General features: G+C 40.2%; 1 protein-coding gene and 1 pseudogene across 1 annotated transcript in view; one reads left to right on the top strand and one right to left on the bottom strand.

The window, feature by feature from the left end:
- Col19a1 (collagen type XIX alpha 1 chain) overlaps positions 1 to 23,283 on the top strand; it is a 331,952-nt gene that overhangs the window by 234,363 nt on the left and 74,306 nt on the right. The window contains exons 16-17 of the mRNA XM_036167742.1: positions 9,672 to 9,725; positions 19,084 to 19,125. Coding sequence (XP_036023635.1) covers positions 9,672 to 9,725; positions 19,084 to 19,125 — 96 coding nt within the window. The remainder of the gene's footprint in view (positions 1 to 9,671; positions 9,726 to 19,083; positions 19,126 to 23,283) is intronic.
- LOC118569773 lies at positions 4,450 to 5,024 on the bottom strand (annotated as a pseudogene).

The following is a 23,283-nucleotide window of genomic DNA, read 5'->3' as shown; positions in this document are numbered from 1 at the left end:
AAATTCTAGTCAAATTCCCACCCATGAACTCTTCCCTACTTGGCCAGTGCTCCCTACAGCTTTGCTTCCAATTGACATGCCATGTTCTCAAATTAATCTCAATCTGTGGGGCCTGTCTTCTGTGAATCCAGAAGCAGCAAGCTCTCTGCTCTTTGTGTGGCCATCTATAAATTAATCCAAAGGAACAAGGGGAAAGTTGGCTTTTCCCATGAACATTTTCTTGTAAAAGCAATGATTCATTGAATCTAGTACTAGGAATGGGGGAGGGGAAACATATGTTGGAAAGCTTCCCTATGTCACAACTGGTGTTATATGCTGAATTTCAATAGTAGTTGGAATTCTATCCTCGAGGAGTTTTCATCTTAGCAGACTATAGAAGAATACATGAGCCACTGCACTCAGTGTAAATGGACTGTATTAAGTCCTGTACAAACACACACACACACACACACACACACACACACACACACACACACACACAGAGTCCTGTACAATGTGTCATAAGTGGAAACATATGAGAGAAAAGTCCATTTTAACATTAGCATTTCCAATCATTGTCGCTATTCCTATGTCTGAGTTCTTGTGACTTCCTCATGAAATTTGTAATTATCTGGGGAAAAGTAATTACTGTTCTGCCTTTCTCACTAACCATTTGAACAGTGGAAATGATCCTTGGAATAGGAACAAAAAAAAAAAAAACTGACCAATACTAAGCTTCCCATTTGATCTTAAAGTTAATTTTGCAGAGTATTTTTAGCACAAATTTCTTCACAGAAGTTTCTGATATTGCAAAGGTCATTATTGAAGTTGCTTAGAAATCCACAAGGCCAGAGATAGTTGTGTATTACTCAGAATACATATTTGTGAATCCTGGGAAGAGCTCCTTATACTAGGACATTGAAGGGCTATGGTATATTGAGATAAGTGGCATTGAGATAGTTCAAGGATGCTCTCAGCAAAGCTATGAGGCAGGAAACAGTGTTTTGTTTTGTTTTTTAACAGAGATGGGAATGCTTCACAAGCAAGGATCAGTGAGTGAGCAAAGGTTGAGGAGCCACCGAGATCTTGACTCAGTGTTTAGGATGGGCTAAATCTGCATCATTCAGATGTGCAGACAGAGTTCATGATTAAAAAAAAAAAAATAGTGGGGGGGGCACAAAACTATACTCCTTTGAGCTGTACATACTAGGTGAACTTCCTGAAAAGTGAGAGTGTAGCTAAACCACTAAGAAAGTCTGAAACTTAACTGTAGATTCACCCTACCTTTCAAACCTCAAGAATGTGCAGCCCAAAATGAAATCTCTGGAAAAGCTGAGAACAACAGTTCTTCACTTCACACTATGATAGTGTGATATGCTATCTGAGATAACTGGTGATAGACATCATGGTATTTCTACTTTTCATATCCAGCAAGAATTTAGCCAAAGACTCCCTAAATGCCACTAAAACTATTACCGAGAGTATGAACTTCCCAAATTGAATATAGCTTGTACTCCCTGTATCAACCAGGCATGGCTCTTTGCAGCCTCAGCATCTCTTACTCATGCTAAGTTTATAGACCTCTCAAATCAGTGTACATCAGTACAGTTGAGTGCCAGGCAGGTGTGCTTCCCTGGAGTTCATTAGCCGTTAAAAGCTGCTGCATAACTGTGTACTGCTCACATTAACTCTAATATCTTGTATCTTCTGGTGCTATCCAAGGAACAAATCAGAGCTCCACAAAACAAAAAGACTTTTTACAGCCCTGATTCTACTTCAGTCATGATGTCAGTCTCTGTTGTAAGCAGGGTACTCTGATATTCTTTCTATACAAAGCTATATTCAGTTTAGCTAGAACTTGTAAGTAGATTAACCAATGGTGGTATGCCCTCTGTGACCATCCCCTCCTCTTCACTGAGTGTGACTTGTCTCAATGTCTTCTCAATTGGTTCTTAAATGCAAGCCTTAAAGAGAAAATGACCTTTCAAATGCCCTGGAGCTCATGTTGCCTGGAGACTTGTCAGCATAGGTTTTTAACTTCTCCTTCGTCGGAATTGATTGATGTGCTATAGGACTGGGGGCAGTTGCTAAACTTGAAACAATTGATTCCTTGAGTCTTCTTGAGCTATACTGCAAACTAGAAGAGAAGCTAGGAAAAAAAAATAGCACATTACTTGGTGATATGGTTATAGGAATGCCTTTTAGTTCTAAGACCATAAGGTCTATATTGTTTTTTCTAACCATGCACTGAGCTACTCTTGGCACATATATAGTTGGAGTTTATCCATGGTCATCATCTTCTGCTTCATTTGAAGTTGTTCTTTTCTGAATGTTTCAAAATAATCAAGTGAGTCTTCTTTACACTGGCTGAAGTCGGTGTCCATGTACTCTCCCCTATCTGTGCCAGTGTTTGCATTCAGACTCAGCCTGGTTCCTCAGCTGCCTGGGAGAACTTATTTAAAGTACTGCTGCAGCAGTGGACTGTCAACAATAAATCTCTATTATATTAGTCCTTGAATTTATGGTACCCAGGGTACGACACTGACTAAGAAGTTCGAAGGAAAATGTCACCATAAATGCCCGTCATCTGATTAAGTAGTAGAGCTTAACACTCCAGATCAAACCCACTTGGAACACTATTTTGTAACATGACATTTTATGACAAGAAGATGTGAAAATATGGATGTCACTTTTGTAGAAGTGTTGATCGTCTGGGTATCTGAATAATTATTTTCACTTTTCTGTCGGTTTGTGGCTCTTTAAGGTGGGCTATATTCTTGCTACTATTTTAGAGGAAACAGCCACACTGAACCACATATACTTTCCCACTCTACTCCCAAAAGTAAGTTCAACAAGATCAGGATTCTAGATCCAGAATATACTCTGTGTCTACAGAATACAGCTGTATTCATTAGGCAGATAACCATCTACAATGAAGCATACCCAGGTCTCCCCTAAACTTTCCTGTCAGCACCCTGTTGTTTGCTATTCTGTTGGCACCACCCTGTTTGCCCTACTGCTTGATTTTTCCTGCCTTCGGAAGCCCCTCCCCTCATATACACACACATAGCTTGTATTGTTCAGACACCTTTTCTCCCAACATGCAATAGGATGCATTTTTGACTACAGTTGTATTCTGAAACATTCAGGTATACGCTTTCATATCAAGGATGGAAAGAATGCATGAAGGTGGATGTGAGAGGCAAGAAACAAATAATTCTCAAAGATCTAATGATTAAAAAAATAAACAAATAGGACTTTCCCTTAAGTGAGCAATAGGATTATATCTGAAAGCAAAGCACTTCCATCCTCCTACCCTGGCAGCAGAGCTGGCTGATGAGAAGGGATAACTACCAGTTTTGTTGTTTGGGAAGTAAACCATGGAGAGTCATCATCTTGTCTTCTGTAGGGCAACACTTAATAAAAAAATATATATATACGATGGTAGTTACTACAAGTGTGACTTGAGGTAGAGAGCAGGCCTCTGTATTCACTATAGCTATTGAAGTTTTAGGGCAGTAAGACAAGAGAAATAAAGAATATGAAAAATAAAGGAGGAAGTCATAAACGTCTATGTGTGCATGGTGTGATGGTGTGATCTATATAGTAAAAGGCCCCAAAGACTTGGGGAAACTCTTGAAACTGGTACACATTTCGTCGAAGTAGTAGGATACAAAGTCAACATACAAAACCAGTCACTTGTTTACCAAGAACAAGCATGTTGAGAAAGAACTCAGAAAAACAGGCACAATCATAACAGCCTCAAAATAAAATAAAATACCCGGGAATAAATTTAGTCAAGGAAGTAAAGGCCCTCTACAATTAAAGTTTTGAAATGCTGAAGACAGAAACTGGAGAAGACAGTGGAAGGTGGAAGGACCCTTGTTCTAGTTTCCCGGCATCCTCAGCCTTGGGCTCTCCACTGCAACTGAAATTATGCCTTCACCAATAGCCTCCTGGCCTCTCCTCAGGCACTGTGACCCTGTCTCATGGTACCATGTCTCAGCTTCTCTTCCTTATCCCTCTGATTCTGCAGCTTTCACATCATCAAAAACCATGTGACTGGTTCATAGTGCCAAGTTAGGCTTGCCAGTGAGGAAATGCTGTGTTAGCCTCTGGTGGACCACTGCTTGTATGTTGCCCCTGAGAAAGGAAACATACAATCTTCCCAGAAGATTCTGCCTTACTGATGATGGTCTCCTACCACTCACAGTGGGTTTTTAAGCTCCAGATGCCAGCATTGATTATCCCAGAGAAGCAAAGTTTTCACTTCCACAGGTTCTGCTCCTGCCTTCCAGGAGGAATAATAAAATTCCTTTATTTGAAAAACTATTGAACCTCAGAGATCAGTTAAAATCGACTGCTAGAATGGGGACTCTTTATAAACTGCCATCCCCTCTCTACGCACAGCTGAGAGATGGAAAAGCATTTGGTCCAAAGGCAGCAAATTAGTGTTTTTCAGGCCTGAATTCAGCTTCCGCAGCTCCAATGTCTCCGTTCATCTAGATTTTGTTTCTTCTTTGCATTGATGTTTTTGCAGACCCAGTTCATGCATCCTGGATGCCCTTGCCTGTGAAAGCTGAGCAGGACTGAATATCCAGACTTGGTCCAGGAGGGTGTGTAGGTTCGGCCCTTCGAAGTCTCAGAGGCAGGCCAGGACTGCTGTGAGCAGATCCTGCTTGTTAGCAAAGATGGGCACTGGCACACAACTACAGGGTGATTCCGTTAGTTCTAGGTCTGTCTCTTCGAATCTTTGTCTGTCTGCACTGTCAATTACATATACAAGAATATCGGTATTTTCAAAAGAACTCCACCAGCATGCTCTGGTATTCCACTGTCGGCCAATGTCCCATGCATTCAATTTAAAACCTTATGACTACTCTTTTGATGTTAGAACCCTGTGTAAGTGTGATGTGGCTGGTGTCTTCAGAAGCAAGCTGCTTCAGCAGAGTCGTCTTGCCAGAATTATCCAAGCCCAGGAGAAGGGTTCGCACCTCCTGGACTGGTATACTTTTCAATTTGTGCAAAATAGAGAGCAAGCCCATCCTTAAACCCAGTCCCTCCTCATCTGCCTTCCCCTCCTCCTCCTTTTCTGCTCCCTCCTCCTCCCTTCCCTATTATCAGGGGTAACTTCCACAGATTCTTAATCCAACTCTTTAAGGGATTCTCAAAGTTCCTTCTAAAATGTACAAAGCCAGGTTTCTACTGCCTGTGTGCTCTCAACATTATCTCCTAAGCTCCCATGAGAACAGCCTATTAAGCTCTGGTCACTCACTGTCTTTTCTAGCCCAAAGTTTCAAATGTCACCACCATCCAAAGGCAAAAGGAAAAGAAAGAACAATGTACGTGGTTAGGTTTCTCACACAAACATTTCACACTCCTGATAGCAATTTCTGTTCTAGTTTGATTCGATTTCTGTTGCTGTGGTAAACACCATGCCCAAAAGCAACTTGTGGAGACATGTATTTGTTCTACAGGTTACAGTCCATCATCAAGGGAAGCCAAAACACAGGAAGCTAGAGGCAGGAACTAAGACAGACAGTGGGGGAAAACTGCTTATTGACTTATTTCCCCTGTCTTGCTCAGCTAACTTTCTCTCATAGCGCAGGCCCACCTGTCTAAGAATAATACTGCTCACAGGGGTCCAATTACCCTTACATCAGTTTACAGTTAAGACAATCCCTATAGACATGTCCACATGCCAATCTGATAAAGTCAGTTCCTCAGTTGAGAGTCTCTCTTCCCAGATGTGTTAGATTGACAACCAACAATTAGCCATCACAAGCTCCCACACTCACAACTCAACAGAAATAATATTATGAAGATGGCTATATTACCAAAAGTAATCTGCACACTGAATGAAATTCCAGTAACATTTTACACAGAAACAAAAACAGAAAAAAATTTCTAAAATTCATATAGAGCCATAAAATATTCCAGATAGTCAAAGGAATCTGAAAAAGAAAGAGCAGAACCAGAAGTATCATAATATCTGGCTTCATGTCAGTTACATAGATATAGAGAGCCATATCAAGAAAATCAACATGATTTGGTGTTTACCTTTCTACTCAGATTGTGCAAAGTACCTTCCAGTACCATGAATACTAGTCGGTAGAGGCAAAGACACCAGATCAACTTCTCCACATTCAGTGAATTATGTAGATGTGGTCATCAGCAATACAGCCTTAGCATCAGCTTGTAGAGAGCCAACTGACAGCCTGGACAAATAGCCTGAGTTCTCCAATGGAGTTTCATTGGGTGTGCAAACCAACTTAAGGGAAGACCCCATGGCCAGCAGTAGATGAACAACACAAAACAAGCTCACTCATAGTTTTGGAAACTTTTTTGTTTCATATTGCTTTGTTGGAGAATTTTTTTACCTTACTGATCTTTTGCTTGGATACTATGATTTCTGATTGGGCATTTTATTAGTATGTATGTATATGTTTCTCCTGCCTTTTCTTTGTTTTGGTGTTGGTATTGTCTGTCTAGTTGGTTGATTTTATTCTGGGTTCTGTTTTGTTTTTATTTTTGTTTTGTTTTGCCCATTTGCTTTCTAAACAGAAAAAGAAGGCATGGATTTAGAATGGTGGAGAGGTGGGGAGGATCTGGGATGAGATAAGGGAGGGGAACAGCGATTAAAATACATAGTATGAAAATAAAATTTATTATTTTAAATAAAAAGCAAATCAACACAGTATTAGCAAAAGAAAACAAAAAGTAGTATACATAGATTCATGGACTAGACAGTGGCTCCTAATTTTGGACACACATGACAAAAACATGCATTGAAGGAATGACATTCTCTTTAACTAATGGCGTTGGAGAAACTGGATATCCATATATAAAGATTGAAACTGGAGACATTTCTGCCCCATTCACAACCTGTACAAAAATCCAAATATATCTTATTCAAAGACATGAATGTAAGACCCCAAACTCTGAAATAGTCAAAAAGAAAACACATTGAGATGCAGGCTTCTCAGGAAGTAGTGCCAGCAACAGCCATATTCAAAAATCTAAAAGCTCTTGTATATCAAAGGAAGCAGTGAATAGAGTGAAGAGGCAGCCTACTGAATGGGAGAAAAAGAACTCAACAAACTCAACACCAAAAAAATTAAACAACCTAACCAAGTCAATAAACAAGCTAATGAAATGAGCAGCCAGCTCCTAAAAAATGAAGCACAAATTGATGAGAAATATATGTTCAATATTCTTGGTCATTGAGGAAACGAAAACTAAAATTACATTGAGATTCTACTTTATCCCAATTAGGAAGGCTACAATTAATTAAGAAAGGAAATGACAGCAAATTCTAGACACGAAGAAAGGAATTTCTGTACAGTACTTGTTGAGATGTAAGTGAGTCCAGCCACTATGAAACTTAGTATAGAGGTTCCTCAAAACATAAAAATCTATCTGCCTTATAACCCAGCTATACCACTTATGGGAGTATACCCAAAGAAATGTTGGGTTAATATACCACAGAGAGACTTTTGCATATCATTTTTATTAAAGCTCTATTTAACAGGCAAGTTGTGAAATCTTCCTTGATAATTATTAGTAGATTAGAAAAAGGAAAGAACATGTTAATATGTATACAATGGAGTTTTATTCCACCATAAAGAATTAAATTAGGTTACTTAGTGGAAAGTGAATGCAAATTGAAATAATCATTTTAAGCAAAATAACTCAGAATCAGAAAAACAAATATCACATGATTTCTCTCATTTTTTAATCCTAGATTTTATATAGACGCTTAAATACTCTCTCTCTCTCTCTCTCTCTCTCTCTCTCTCTCTCTCTCTCTCTTTCTCTCTCTCAATGAAAACAGAAGGTACAAGGATAGAAGACCAACAGGGAAAGAGAGAATAAGGTGGAAGGGGTGGGATACTGGATAATAAATATGATCAAGTGCATGATATACTTGAAAGAAGCTATTCTTCTGAAACATGCCACTATGTGCAAAGAACCAATTGACACAGAAAAAAAAAGATAATAGGTCAAAGATGACTTTAATTTTAGCTCTCCCAGATGACAGTGATTTGAGTTTGAGCCAGTTAACAATACTTTCTGTTTCTTTATCTTCGAATCATAAGTAGTGAAGGCACATTCATTGTGGTGCCATTGCAAGGATTTAATGAGTTAATCCATACAGAACTCTGCTATAATAAATGGCACACAATTAGCACCATATAAATTTGGGATGCTATTATTTGATTGATCCTTAGACTCTATTCAAGAGACAATATTTTTAATTGTTCTACTTTACTTAGAAGCCATCATAACTAATGGTCATACTAGGAAGAAGGCATATGAAACTAAATTAATTCACTTTATCACAGTTATTGCATATAAAGGATCTTACCATGAACTGAGTACTTGACAACTAGACTCCTTAGTGCTTTAACTGAGTGTTAATGCTACTACCCATGGTTTCCAAAATTCTTACTTGCCTTATATATACTTTCACAAAGATCAATATGTATGGAATATCTTGTGTTTGAAGAATGAGTTATTTACTTGCATGGTTTTGGCTAAAAAAAAGTCCAAAACCACCCTCAATTCAATGGTTGCATTCCTCATTATTTCATCTAATGGACCTAGAATATTTTACACAAGGCTGGATGATGGAAAAGTATATGATATATAAGAATTCTTTTTTGACATTAGCTCTTTTTTTTTTTTTTTCGGCAAGGTAACAGCATTGTCTGTCTTTCTGATCACAGCACGTCCCATCACTTACAGGTCCCATTATTGTCTCAAGTATCACAGAAACGTGCTCCCAGGCATTCATCACCCCAACCACAAGTCCTTTATGTTTCCTGGCACAATGCCAAGATTTCATTTTAAAATAATCTTCAACTACAAGCCATTCATAGGGAACATCTGGTGTAAATGTTAGCCAGTGTTAAATATGTCCACACTCCTAAGATGTTAACCTGAATCAGAACATAGACTAGCTATTGTTCCTTAAAATATTTTTCTTTACATTTTGAAACTTAAATTCTCATTTTAAAAATAATCTTTGTGCATCTTTAACTTGTTTGATTATCTAATTTATCTTCTTAGGTAAAATAGTGGGAATTTCGTCTCTATAGTATTTTCTCTCCTCCTAGATTTTAAGGTCTAGATGAAGTATATGCAATCTCCTGTCTGAGATAGCTAAGTCTAAATTGGCTGCAGCTCCTACATAAAATAATGTTAAATTGGGTGTTTCTTATATTCTCTCCCAAAAATGTAACCCTTAAACATCTTAGGGAACTCATCTCTCTCCCACTTCCTGGTAGCTCTAAAGATGGACATGTGTCTTTCTTCTTATTTTCCATCAAGCCCAAGCTGAAGATAATGCTAAGCACATAGTACCAAAACAATAATAACTGCCAGTATTAAAATGCCTCAGAAGTGAGGTTTTACATGTGTGTTACTGGTCTAAAATGTGTATCCCATTTTAGGATCCATATGTATCCTATTTCAAACAATTAATTCATAAGCATAAATGAACAGTACATCTGTACTTCTAGTTCCTTTAAGACTTAACCTAGAAAAAGAAAAGAACTTTAGGAATCTGATTATATGTTGATATCCATGAAATTCTTTGTCATTAGAATATTTGACAAAATAGACTGTGGATATATTATTCAAAGCACACATGGTTTTGAAACCCTATTTGTCTTTGTTTTCTCATGCAGGGATCTCCTGGGTTACAAGAACTACAACAGACTTTTGGTGGACATTTCAACAAGGTACAGCTTCTTTGTTCCCGTAACTTGTGTGCATAGAGATTTTTATGTGGTTATAATTTTAGGGGGAAAAGTATTATTTCTAACTATTGGTGGGCTTATGGGGAGCCTGTTCCAAGGCCATCTCTAGGGTAATGTAAGAAAATCCATGAAGGTGGTGAGGGCTTAGGAAAAATTCATATCTATCTGAGAGCTAGACTTTTTTATCTGAAGGTAATTAAGAATAAGTTTTAATCTATCTATGACTGGTGAAATAAGGAAACACACATGCTTTCTGATGATAACTTTCTCTTTTACTTCATCTTAAAGATGGTCTCTAACTCTTTCTGTCTCCAAACTGCTGCATATCTCCAAACTGCTACATTCTATACATATGGCTACATCTATCTCTCTCTTCTCTCTCCTCTCTCTCTCTCTCTCTCTCTCTCTCTCTCTCTCTCTCTCTTGGTTTTTCGAGACAGGGTTTACCTATGTAGCTTTGCATCTTTCCTGGAACTCATTTGGTAGCCCAGGCTGGCCTTGAACTCACAGAGATCCACCTGGCTCTGCCTCCTGAGTGCTGGGATTAAAGGCGTGCACCACCACCGCCCGGCCATATCTTTACATACATACATTTTTCACATGGCTACACGTCTTTCTTTTACATATGTTTCTATTCTACATCTCTTTTCTATACAGCTTCATCTTCCTTGCTTCCACACAGCCACAACTAGACTTCTCATTTATATAGCTCTATCACCATACAGTGCTTTGCACAGTTCCTAGGCACAGCTCCTCTACATAGCAGCAGCTTTTCACACAGCACTCTCTCTCTCTCTCTCTCTCTCTCTCTCTCTCTCTCTCTCTCTCTCTCTCTCTCATACTTACACACACACATATTTCTGCATATTTCTGCGTTATTCACTCACCCTTTACTCACTCATTCTTTCACCCACTCACTTCCTTTCATGCTGCTTCTTCTTCATCTCTCAGCACACACACACACACACACACACACACACACACACACACACACACACTTCACTCACATTCTAAAGCAACTCTCACATAGCTCTACACAGCCATCTCTCTCCACACCACCACTGCTGCTCCCTCACAGCTAAATTCTGGACAATTGTAAGTCACATTTTCAGGGCCTTACCCATTCTCAAAACACAAGATATAAAGCCACATTGACCCATGTATGTGGCTCTAAGTTAGTGAGTGGTCCCAGACATTAAACAATTGGCTGAACCTTGAGCAGTCAGGGTACATGCAGAAAGAGAACTACTGCAAGGAGCCAATCTGGTGTAAACAGCCTGGCCTTGAGTTAGCAATAAACAATACCTGAGAATTAGTCTTTGTGTATATTCTGTAGGGGCAGCTTAGTCTGTTTTTGGACTAGTTCTAAGGTCTTTGCAAAATGTGCAAAAGGCTGTCTTTATGACTGAGAATACTGTTACTTTCCTGTGTCAGTAAAGAATATTCTGGTATTATTTCTATACACCAGAATTATACAGCTTAAACAGAAATCATAACCTGACTATGTACATCTTTTAGTATGCCCAAAGATGTAAAACACACTACCAAAGGGCTGTGGAAAGCACCCCACAGCTGTTCCTATTAAGAGGCATAGCAGTAGCACCCAAGAAAGTTGCAGACAGAAAACAGCCAGTTTCCACAGTGACCCCACAGCATTGCCAGGTGGGCTCCCCATCAGGGAGTTACACATCTGGCGGGCCAACTTGTCAACACTAGTTGTCAGCTGCTGTGTACTCACTCCCACAGCCCTCAGCACCTAACATCTCAGACCTTGAGACAGACATATGCTCAAAACATCTTCCTATACTGAATACCTTGTTTCCAAATTTAATTTTTTTTAAAGTTCCTTAATACATTATACACCAAGAGTTTGTTTTTATGAACTTTAAAGTGATAGTTCAAAGTTTGATAATGAAGAGCCTAAACAAATTATTTGTTATCTGGAGCTCTGGGTCACACTACAACTGCATTTCTCAAAACCAAGGTATCAGGTACATGTCCACATCCCATAGATCAAGAGTGAGAGCCTCCCTAGGGATGGATAGGAAGAGCTTGTAACTTCCTTGGTATCTTTTTCACCACAGCTGGAATAAAAGATATTCCCATGGAAGTATCAGCATGGCGAGACTAGCTCCTGATCATACCCAAGAATGGTGTGATAACCACACAGGACTCAGAGATAGGAATGAACTCATTGGTGGGTTCATCCTTCAAGAACGACATATAGGGTCTGATCACACAGGGAAACCTATACAGTGCCATGTTGTCTTTCGTTGCCCCAAAAGACAGCAATTGGGGTCCTTTTAGTAGCTACCAGCTTTTCCTTGATGCCATTGATGCCTGGCGCCACAGAAGAAGTCAGACACCGACAGCCGTGCTTCTGTTTTGTTTTCTGGAGTTTGTTTCCTGTAAATCTCTGTAACCAATATTGCATCTTTGTTCACATGTTCCAAGAATCTGTGTTCCAAACCGTCTTTTTCAGAATTCACTTATGTTTCTTTTATGAATACGTGTGTGTGTGTGTGTGTGTGTGTGTGTGTGTGTGTGTGTGTACATAACATGCATGTCTGGTGCCCACAGAGGCCAGCAGAAGGTGTCAGATACTTTGTAACCACAGTTTCAAATGGTTATGAGTCACACCATGTGGGTTCTGGGGATGGAACTCCGGTCTTCCAAAAGAACAGCCAGTGCTCTTAACCACTGAGCCATCTCTCAAGCTCCCAACCCAAGTCTTGAAGATAGCTGGTTCTCAAAAACACATTTTTAGTGCTTTTCAAGGACAAGTTGATTAATTTAAAATCTCAGTTTTTTGTTTGTCAGGTTAAATTTAGTGTAAAGACCTAGAAAATCCATAATTGGTAAATTTAAATCAAACATGTAGACACTTCGTTGCTCTGGATAAATTTAAGATCATGATCCTGTCTTGAATCTTTTCATTTGTGTAGATTTTCCAGAGAGTGCTGTGTTAGGATGATTATAATGTTTCCTGATTCTTTATTAAATATCTTAAATAAATTGATACTAACTTTTTTTAAACATTAGAACTTGGCAAGTTTTAAAAATGTAAGCTTGAAAGGTATCTAAATTGAATCAGTATAAGGACATTTGTAATGACATCTATTGTTATAAAATAGGGCTTACAATAAAAGCTTCAAAATAATGAGAATAAGTTGGGTCTGATGTCACAAGTCAGCTAGAAAAGTTGAAGAACTATACTATATTCCTCTCACCATCAGGACAAAATACACCCAATTGCTGCTCAGCTACTTACGTATTTGCTAACCCTTGCAAAAATTTCAAGGCTTATGTCTTTACAGGTCTCCCAACACTACTTCTATATATACTTTTTCTTACCGATGAGTCAGTTTTCCCTTAAATGAAAATATATGGAACCTTTGTATTTTAGAGTCTGAAGTTGGAGATGTTAATTTGTAGACTTGAAGGTTATACTTGCTTTAATGGGCACTGAGCAGAGCAGCTGAATGGGGAGTTTTGAGACTTGCACATGGGTACCTGAAACTTAGCTATTGTCTCTCCTAAAAGAACCTCAGTTGCTATCATTGCTAGTACAGAAACAAGCTCCACATTAGTTCACATGTGCACAGGATGTGGCTTTGGGGCTGGAAGATAATCAGGTAAATAAAGGAACCAAAGCTTATTTCTCCCCTAAATAATGCAATGGGACCATTTGGAGTCAGAAGTGTTTATGTCTATAGTGACTGATGGAAGATAGCTTGCCAAACAATGTATTCTGTTTCCTTAGGAGAGTGGATGGGCTCCTACACTGAGGTCCCATGAGAATCAATAAGGAAGCCTACCCCCAGCACCCACTGAATGATATTTTTGTATTGTGGGCATTTCTTCACAAAGCAAAGGGCCGAGTGTGCTGTGATGAGCAAGGTGCATTTTTCAGTGGAAGTGCCCCCTGACACCCTCATCTGGTTTGGGGTAGAAAAGGTTGTTGCATTTTGCAGTTTGTTGCATGCCTGATGGTCTGGCTATAACAAATGAGCACAGTGGGGGAGGAGCCGAGATTAAATAATGGAGCATGTATTGAGACATATAAAGTGACACTCCAAGGTTAAAACAATCTTCCCTTTTAAATTGGCATTGATTTATGTGATGCCTGTGCAGAGCTGGACCTCAGCTCTTCCTCTGGCAGCAGTCGCAGCCCTTGCACATCCCAGATTCTGCTGAGGCAGCTACCCATGGGACGATGAGTAGCAAGCACGCTCCTCACACATGTCCCCTCCCTGCTCCAAACTAAAAGACTGATGGTTCCTCCCTCATCCCAGCAGTCTGTGCTTGCATTTTGGTTCTTAAACAGAATTGATCTATTCCTGTGCACACCCCCGGGATCACCCAGAGGAGAAACACGGGCATAAGAAACCTCTCCCTTTGTAGCACAAATCAAAAATAGAAGAAAAAAGAAGAGAGGAAAATGAGAGCAATTCACTTGAGAGGGAAGTCAGTAAGATTACATGTGTGTTCTCATATGCAATGATTAAAAAGAGAATACATTTCCCTCGCTATCACAGAAATGATTTTCAGACAGCTGCTCTCATCCTGCTGGGTTTTGTGCAGAGCAACATCAACTCCAAGCACACTTCTCCCCCAGGGAAAGTCTGCTCAGTGCCCAGCCACAGTGTTCTTCATTGCCTTTAGCTCTGGGGATTTTAGTACACATTAGATAGGTTTCATTGGCTTTTCAAGGCATGAGCTACATAGATGAAAATGAAGGGTGGTCTATGCAGACCAAGTACTGAGTGCTGGTGTGGTGTACATCCGACATGTTTTTAAAGATGGACATTGCAAATGAACGGTCATATCATCTTGTCCCATCATAAGGCTCCATTCAAGCTGTGGAGATGGATGCAATGCCTCCCAGCAACCAATTTGGGGAATTGTTCACTTCCCCAAACAGTTGATCCAAAACAAATGACATCCAAATAATCTATTTCCCTTCCGTGTATCAAAGTATAACTTCACACTGATGTCCACAGACTAGAAAGGACAGAAAACTCTTGTCCAAAAACAGACATTCAAGGTCTTTTCAAACACAGAATTAAATACATAAAGCAAAGGCTTCCTTGGTGGCTCCCCTTCTGGCCCCTGAAGATTTAAAAACTAAACTTTAAGTTCTAATCTCCAGAATTAGTCACTTGTCGCTGTGAAAAAAATACCTGAGAGAAGCAGTTAAGCCTGTCATCTAACTGTGAGCCACAGTTAGATGACAGGGACATCATAGCAACAACAACCTGAGGCAGCAGGTCACCTTGCAGCAGTCTTCAAGAAGCAGCGAGAGATGACTGCTGGTGTTCAGCCCACTTTCTCATTTCTGTTCATTTGGGTCTTCCCACCTCCATTTGCCTAGTCTAGATTACCCCGACCCAGACATTCCCAGAGATTCATTTCCATGGTGATTCTAAATCTCATCAAATTGACAGTCAAGATTAAATGCACAGTTTCCTCCAACGTTCCCTCTTCATGGCAGAGATGCACTGGCTTTACAGAACACTGAGGACTTAGGCACTGACATATGAACTTTTGTAATGTGGTTTGATTATAGAGAGGACTGCAGTATTACCTGTGTCCTCCCATCCCTTTTGTGGCCAGCAAAATGGTTTTTTGAAAGTAACTGAGAAGTTGGACTTTGAACCAACGTGAGGTATTCGTTCAACCCTGAGAGTACTGCGCTGTTGGTCATCTACTGTATTTGGACTCCCTAGGGGTTGACCTCTGTAGCCTCACAAATGGAGCAGCCCAGGTAACAGACATTTAGCATCTCTCCGTTCTTAGAGTGGCAGTCTAAGATAAAGTTGATGGCAGGGCTATGCCCCCACTGACAGCTCTAGGGACAAATGCATTACAAACTCCTCTCCTCGGTTCCAGTGGTTCCCCACCCATGCCCACATGACACCTTCCTTCATGTATGCCTCTGTGTTCTCTTTTTATAAAGACATGCTCATACTAAAGTATCGTTATCACTTAACTAGTTACATCTGCCACCATGTTGTCAAATTAAATTCACATTCTGAAGTCCTGGGAGTCAGGCTTCTACATATGACTGAGTGAAGCAGGTTCATAGACTCGGTCCTCAATGAATAACTTCTGTTTCCCTCATGCCTAGGATGTTGGCAGTGTATTCCTAAAAGAGGACTTGAGTGGGTGGCAATGACTCCATGTTTTAGCAGGGAATTCATGACCTTGGTTTCTTTCTTTAGTTTAGCCACTGGATATTGCTGACTGTTTACTCTTTGGGAGCTACAAAAAAATGGCTACCTCCCTTCATTTAATCCATACATGTGTACCACAGAGCATTGTCACCAGAAATTCTCTCTTCAAAAGAATCAGAGTAGCCTTGAGTCTTCTTACTGCCTGACCATGGTTCCAAAGTTCTGCGCACCATTTCCTAGATGGGAACAAGGGATACTACTCACACTCAGAATTCTTCTGCTGAGCAGACAAATTAACAAGCCACACACCATGACTGTTAACACTGTATCTCAGGAAGTTTTAATAAATAGGGTCAAAATTGTGAGATTGCAAAGCAGAACCACAGGTCTAGAAGCTAGAAGACTTGTCTCTTATTATTCCTGGAAAACTGGGTAATCGTCTGGTGCCATTACCTTAGATAAAGGAGGGAAGAGAATATTACATGTCAATGAGTAAGTGCTACTGAAGGACAAGTTTGAGACAGCTGTATTATTTATCCAAGATTGGAGAATAGTACCAGGAGCTCCTAGGACCAGAGATTAACTGGATTTCCTGACCTAGTTACTGAGTAAAACAAATATACTGTGTTCTATATACTGCCTTGTTGGTTTTCTAGACAAAAACCATCAGAAAATCAAAATTTGGGAATACTGTTAGAACAATATGTCTTGGGGCTACAGAGAAATTGTTAGATCCAAACCACCTCAGCTCTGGTGCCATGGAGTTTGCTGGCATATACCCTCACCAGAAATACTCCATGCTCTTCCCTGTGGTCCAAGCACCTAGAGCTTTAAACTCCAAAGCCCATGAGTAAAGAAGTGATGTCTTAGACAAAAGCACATTCCAGCATCCCTAAAAATACCCAAGCAAAGGTACAGCTGGGGGACATACTGATGTTTTAGGCACAGTAAATGGTACCATACCACAGTGACTAGTGTTTTCCAAGAAATCTTTAAAGTTTGTTCCTGGGTACATGAAGGAGGCTAGACTAGATAGTTGACTGAATGTCGGGGAAATGGTAAAGCACACAGGGTGGGCAGTGCCTGTAATCTCAACACTAGGGAGGTAAAGACAGAAGAATCAGGAGTTTGGGGCCAGGCATGGCTACATGGTAAGTTTAAGGCCAGCCTAAGCCACATGAGACCCAGTCAAGAGAGAGAGAGGGAGAGAGAGAGAGAGAGAGAGAGAGAGAGAGAGAGAGAGAGAGAGAGAGATGGAGGAGTTAAGACAACACCAGATTGAAAGGCTAGCTTCTTTAGACAAGAGGGACAAGGGCAGATTTCCTCTCCTAATTATTCTTCAGTTGTAAAATAGAATTAAAACCCTTCAGAAATACATTATGAAGATAACCATTGCCATAATCCTACTTCTGAATTAATCAATGTCAGCCTGTCTTTTCCTCTCCCATTTATGCATCCATGTGTGTTTTCATTTCATCTTTTAATTTGTTGGGTGTGCATTGCTTCTAGAATTAGATATGAAAGTCTAAAACTGAGAAAGGAAGAGATATGATAGGCAAATAAACTTGTGTTTGTCTAAACAATACTCTAACCATGGAGCTAGACAAGGAAAGGTACAGAGTGGGCAGTGTGGGTGCTGAGTTATCTGAGGCAAGAGCCTGACCAAGTCCTAAGGAAGACCAACCCTCTACAGTTAGATGGGGAGAGAAGAGAAGCCTGAGACAGAGATGAAGACATAGCAGAGGGAGCACGGAGAGAGGCAAAGGCAGCTCAGGTTCCACTCATCAAGTCCAGTAAACCCAGTACCACAGGAATTCTTCAAACCACGAGAGCACATGCTTTCTACATTATAGGCTCTAAGAACAGGGAAGCTGGAATCAGAGGAAGTTTGTCTGGAGTTTTTATCATGTCAATTATCTGGGATGGTGGGAACATTACGGCCATTTTGATTTTGAAAAAATTGACCAAGAATGGGAAGCAAGTCCCTGGGGTAACTGTGTTTTCTGTTGTATTTGCAAAAGATAGAACAGATAGACTGACCAAGGCAAGAAGACATATTTAAAGAAATTGGTCAACTTCAGCTACAGCTTACATCATTGGCCAGTTTCATCTAACAGCAATGATAAAATTCCATAAAAAGGCCGAGGCATGGCACTCACAGGGCTTATTTGTGATCAATAGACAAATTCACTCTAAACTAGACAAGAAGAAAAACACATTTACTTGTTAAATTATAATAAGAGCAGCCAGAATGACATGTAACACAAGAGCCAGTAGCTGCCAGGGCTCCACTTCGGGAAAGTCCTGATCCTAGTAGGGTGACCTACTATGCATGTAGCTTTCCAGCCTGAAGTTCCTTCTGTGGGAATGGGAAGAATTGGAACTGGTGAGTGCTGGGACCTGGGAGGTTAGCGTGAGCCACATGCACATGTTATTTTTGGTTCTGCTATCTCCGCAATGCAGATGGGGGAGTGGTGACTGATCAATGTTTGGTACTAGGCAGAGGCTGGGGTCAGCTGGCTGCAGTTCTGAGGTGTCCAGCTACAGGTTCCACATAGCTTAGGGGAGTAAGGATTTTCTGTGGAGGATTTCTGGACCAAAGTTGCTGTGGAAATTCACTAATGAGAGTCTGCCTGTCCTCTTCCAATCTTTAGTAATTCTCTCTCTCTCTCTCTCTCTCTCTCTCTCTCTCTCTCTCTCTCTCTCTCTCTCTCAACACACAGAGGATTCAGAGGCTGAAGTGCTTCCTAGCAATTTGTATTTACTTTTCTGTATGATGACAAGCACACTTATGCTCCCAGGGTGGGCAGAGTCTAATTAAGGCAGTAAACATTTGAGAGTAGGAAGAGCAGAGAGTCGGAGTGCAACTGAGTCTTGCAGGTACACACATGGAGAAGAGAAGTCACCGCCCTTGGAGTTGTGACGTTTCCCTTGGAGAGATCACCAGAAAAGAACAAATGGGGTCTCCAACGTTGGAGATATTTAGCTGGTATTTAATTTAAATAGATTAAATATTAATTATCTTAACAGGAATAAAGTGAGAAAGAAAAAAATGCCACAGAATCCATAAAACCTAAAAAAACCTAAAAACTACCATTTGACTAGCTGTTTTAAAGACTGATGTGCATTAAAAAGAACTGGACTTTTTGGTTGTTTCTTCCCAGGGAACTGGTGAGCACGGAGCTGGTGGCCCTAAAGGAGAAAAGGTAATACCAGTTTTTTGTTTTTGTTTTCAAAATGATTGAGCACTTTCACCTACAGGGGGCAGCAGTCACTGTGAGCAGGTGCCTCACCTGCGCGCTGACCAGCAGCTGGGCTGCCCCTTGAGGGCGCTACTGAGCAGGGATGTTCTATAAGGAAGAAGATGCGTCAAGAGAAACACCCTTAAAAATGGTCTAGAATCTTTGCAGACAGCCAAAACCATCTGAAGGAAGATCCAACTGGCAGAATGCCTGCGGCTCAAGCTCGCTGGTTTTCTGTTCTTACAGCAGAAGCTGTCTTGGAATTATTTTGTTTTGTTTTGGTGAGGTTTTATTGTGCCCAGTAGGAGTCTAGCCAAACAATTATTTCAAAAACAGTTTTCAAGTTAAAATACCAATGTGCTTCCATTGCGTTTTCATCACCCTCCCTTTGCAAGTCCAGTTTTATCATTTGTGAAGATGGTAGATTAACTTTTCTACAGAAAATATCACTCCGCTGCACAGTGTGACTGTAAAACAGTGATGACCTTGGACTATGAATGTGAACACAGTGCGTGTGGCATGGCCAGAGAAAATACTTATAAAAAAATTTAAAAAGCACATTAAATCTGTAGGCAGGAATATGAAGGTTTGGAAATGATCTGCAGGCAGACGGGCTGTGAGAACTACCTTCATTCATTCACCCAATAAAAGTTCTCTTGATTGAGGGCACGATACTGTGACGTGAGTCCAAGAAATATGACTTCTGTGCTTTATAAATCAGCACAGCCAATCTATTCAAAAGATTGTGTATCTCTCACCATAAAATATCCCTAAAAGATCCTCTCAGCAGGAACAGTGAGTTCCTTATAGGCTGGCCATTCAAAAGGAAAATTCTGCAGAATACATAAATAAAACATGGACACTCTGAAAAGTGGTTTTAAAATGATTCTGTAACAACCCAAGTCACTCCTGTGTCTTGGATTTTTGCACAACACTATTTCCTGTGAAGCAACAGCTTGTGGAGCCATCCCATCCTGACAAATGCATTGCATTTTAAGCAATTGCTATTGGACATATGTAGTCTGCAGGGACAGCAGGGCACAAAGCTTGTCACATGGGACAGCTGAGTGGAGAAGGGAGGTACAATACCCTTAAAGCATTTAAATGGTGATTCAATTCTTGAAACAAAACAGCTGGCTTCTGTGTTGCCCTCTTCGTTAGCAAACATATGTCACTTAGAAATTCTTAAGACCTTGCTGATGAGAAATTTGATTCTGGAAAACAGGTGTATCTCAAACTCCAGGGACTATTCCTTCTGCTTGGAATCTTTTCTAATTGCTTTAGAATCTTAAGTGGAGTTAGAAAAAGCCAGTGGCATATCTGTTATAACTTCCTACCCAAATAAAGGATCTAGAAGAGTCTACAGGGAACTTGACACTGTGCCTGACACAATGTGCCTATGAAAGGGTTTCTTTAATTACCATTAATGGAGGAACAGTTCTGCCATAGACCATGTCAAGGCCAGTGCAACAGCTGCTGGAAGAAGGAAGTCAACTCCACACACATCCACTTCCTGTCTAGTCTGTATCCACCTCTTGGCTTTATAGAATAATGTTTCTCACAGTGAAAATGTAAACTCCTTAGTGGGTCTCTGCTGATGCTTGTGATGTAGTCAGGGGTCCCAAACCCTGACTGCCCATAGAACCACCAGGAGAGGACAAGAACAAGGCCTGTCTGAAGCCCCATGCACAGGGTATTGGGGTAGAGGGAGGCCAGTATCCCTGTTACTTAACCATGTGTGAGATGTTCTGACATGCAGTCAGGGCTGGGAACCGATGAGGGGTGGGATGAGCATCAGCTTTGGGACTAAGAGTTGACTATGATGTCAACTGTTGTATCACCCTGGGAAGCCTCCTCATTGTCCTAAGCATCAGTTTTTTCATGTGTATAGTGGGCATAATCATCTACAGGAAAATTGATGGGAGGATTAAGATCTAATGAGATGAACTTACCTGGAAGCACAATTCTCAGTGCAAATTGGGCTCTCAATGAACATTCATCTTTCTTCTTCACTTCGTACCTTCTGGTCATGAGGTCTCATTTAGCTCATTTTTGCTATGAGCTATTATCATCCTTAGTGCCTTGTCTTGTTCCTCTTTGCAGACCTCATCATAGTTTTGAAGGAAGGAGACTCGAGTCAGGTTGTAAAATAAGATTTAACTAAAAGTATACTTTCAACACGCAAATGATGTATCACTGCTGTATAATATGCCACTTCTTAATACACTCACCAGCAATTTAGAATTATGAAAAACAGCCCATCACCTGGAAGCAACAGTGTAAGAGCAAGTTGCCCTAGGATGTGAACAGAGATCACTTCTAGCGTAATAGGCGCATCTTATGTTGAGAATACTAAGACTTAGAACCAGTGAGGGAATCCAACTCAGTGTTGATGTAGATGACAATGGTAGTCATTGTAAGCACATGAACAGACTTCCAGCACGGAAGTCTGTCTTCTGCTCTTCTCTGTCCTATGCTTGTGGATTTGGTGGAGAGTCATGTATGTGCACATTGGTCAGTGAGAACTCCTGCTGTAGAGACTGTGGGACGAAGTGGTAGGGCAAGGACTCCTTGGAAAACATCAAGTTTCTCCTGGAGCAAAATGTTATGAGAACCAGATGGAAGCTAAATAGTACATGGCCTTCTAAACAGCAACAAAACTATCAGGCTGAAAGATAGTCTTCTGATGCTCTGCAAATTCATCTCCGTCTTTCAGCTCCTATCTACCATGATGAATCACTGCAATGCATTTCAAACATGAAAAAAACCATATGTGTCTAACATTAGACATAAACATTTGCATAATTTTACGTGCATGATGGGGTCCTATGATTTTAACCAAGGCCAAGCTCACCCAGGGAATGCAAGCCACAGTCTTTGTTCAGTCCCTCTGCTGTTCTTCATTGGCACTCGGCCTACCTGACTCAGTTCAAACCACTTTACCATCACAGACCACAGCCCCTCCCCCCGGCCTTCATTCTTCCTCTATTATTTTGGACAGATGTATGTATACAAGTAATTCCTAGCCCCTTCATTTGCTTACTTCTGTTAAATTAGATGAGTCTAATTGCCAGATGTGTTCTTCCTTTATGACTATATACTGGGGATGTTAGCACAAACCTGATGAGTGACATGAAGATCAGTTTAGAGTTTTACAAACCAATTATGTAAAGTGTTCACTGCCTTCTCTACCATCCTACATTGAACATAACTTACTATCTTTAGAAATCACATCCCACCTGCAATGTGGTAAAGTACTGCTGGGGATATACAAAACGTATTTTACTAGGGTAAGTCACATATCAGGGCTGGAAAGGTGGTTCAACAGTTAAGAGCATGTACTGCCCCTACTAAGGATTCAGGGTCAGTTTCCATCACCCACAATGGGCAGCTCACAGCTGCCTCTAAACTCTAGCTCCAAGGCATCTGACATCCTCTTCTGGCCTTAGGTATCTGTACACATATGGTATAAATAAAGACAAGCACATACACACACACACACACACACACACACACACACACACACACACACTAAATAAATAAATAAATAAATAAATAAATAAATATCTAGCATACTCTAAATTTTATAACCATTACTTCAAAGAACTTATTAATTTTTAGGATTAAAACTAAAAGAAACCTAGAGAAAAGGCTAGTTATGTATAGGTCATATATGGACATTATAAAAATATCCTAGAGAAAAGGCGAGGAATATGTTGATCATATACAGACATTACAAAAATGATGCAGTCAGTCTGAAAATGAGCAACTTGTAGAACATACGTGTATAAAATATACATACCCATTGGCCTGTGAACTGACTGTCTAGAAGTCCCTAGTGCAACTGAACTAGCTGTGGTTTTGGCTTTCTCAACAGGACTTTCACATGACCGGCTAAAGCTTTGAAGCACGAAAACTTAGTACTAGGGCTTAAATTTTTTTAATAAAATCAAGATTATACTTACAAATCAAGAATGATAGCTAATACAAAAATGATCATGTCCATCCATTACATAAAATACCAAAACATTGATTTTGGTAGAAATGTATAAACAAGCCAAAGATTTTAGGACTATAATAATTCAATGGGCTATTGTTTGAAGATTTTCATAGACATAGTCA

This window comes from Onychomys torridus, chromosome 18, assembly GCF_903995425.1.
Source record: "Onychomys torridus chromosome 18, mOncTor1.1, whole genome shotgun sequence".
Taxonomy (NCBI): Eukaryota; Metazoa; Chordata; class Mammalia; order Rodentia; family Cricetidae; genus Onychomys; species Onychomys torridus.
Note: the sequence above shows the minus strand (reverse complement) of the source record. Positions and strands in the feature narration are given on the sequence as shown.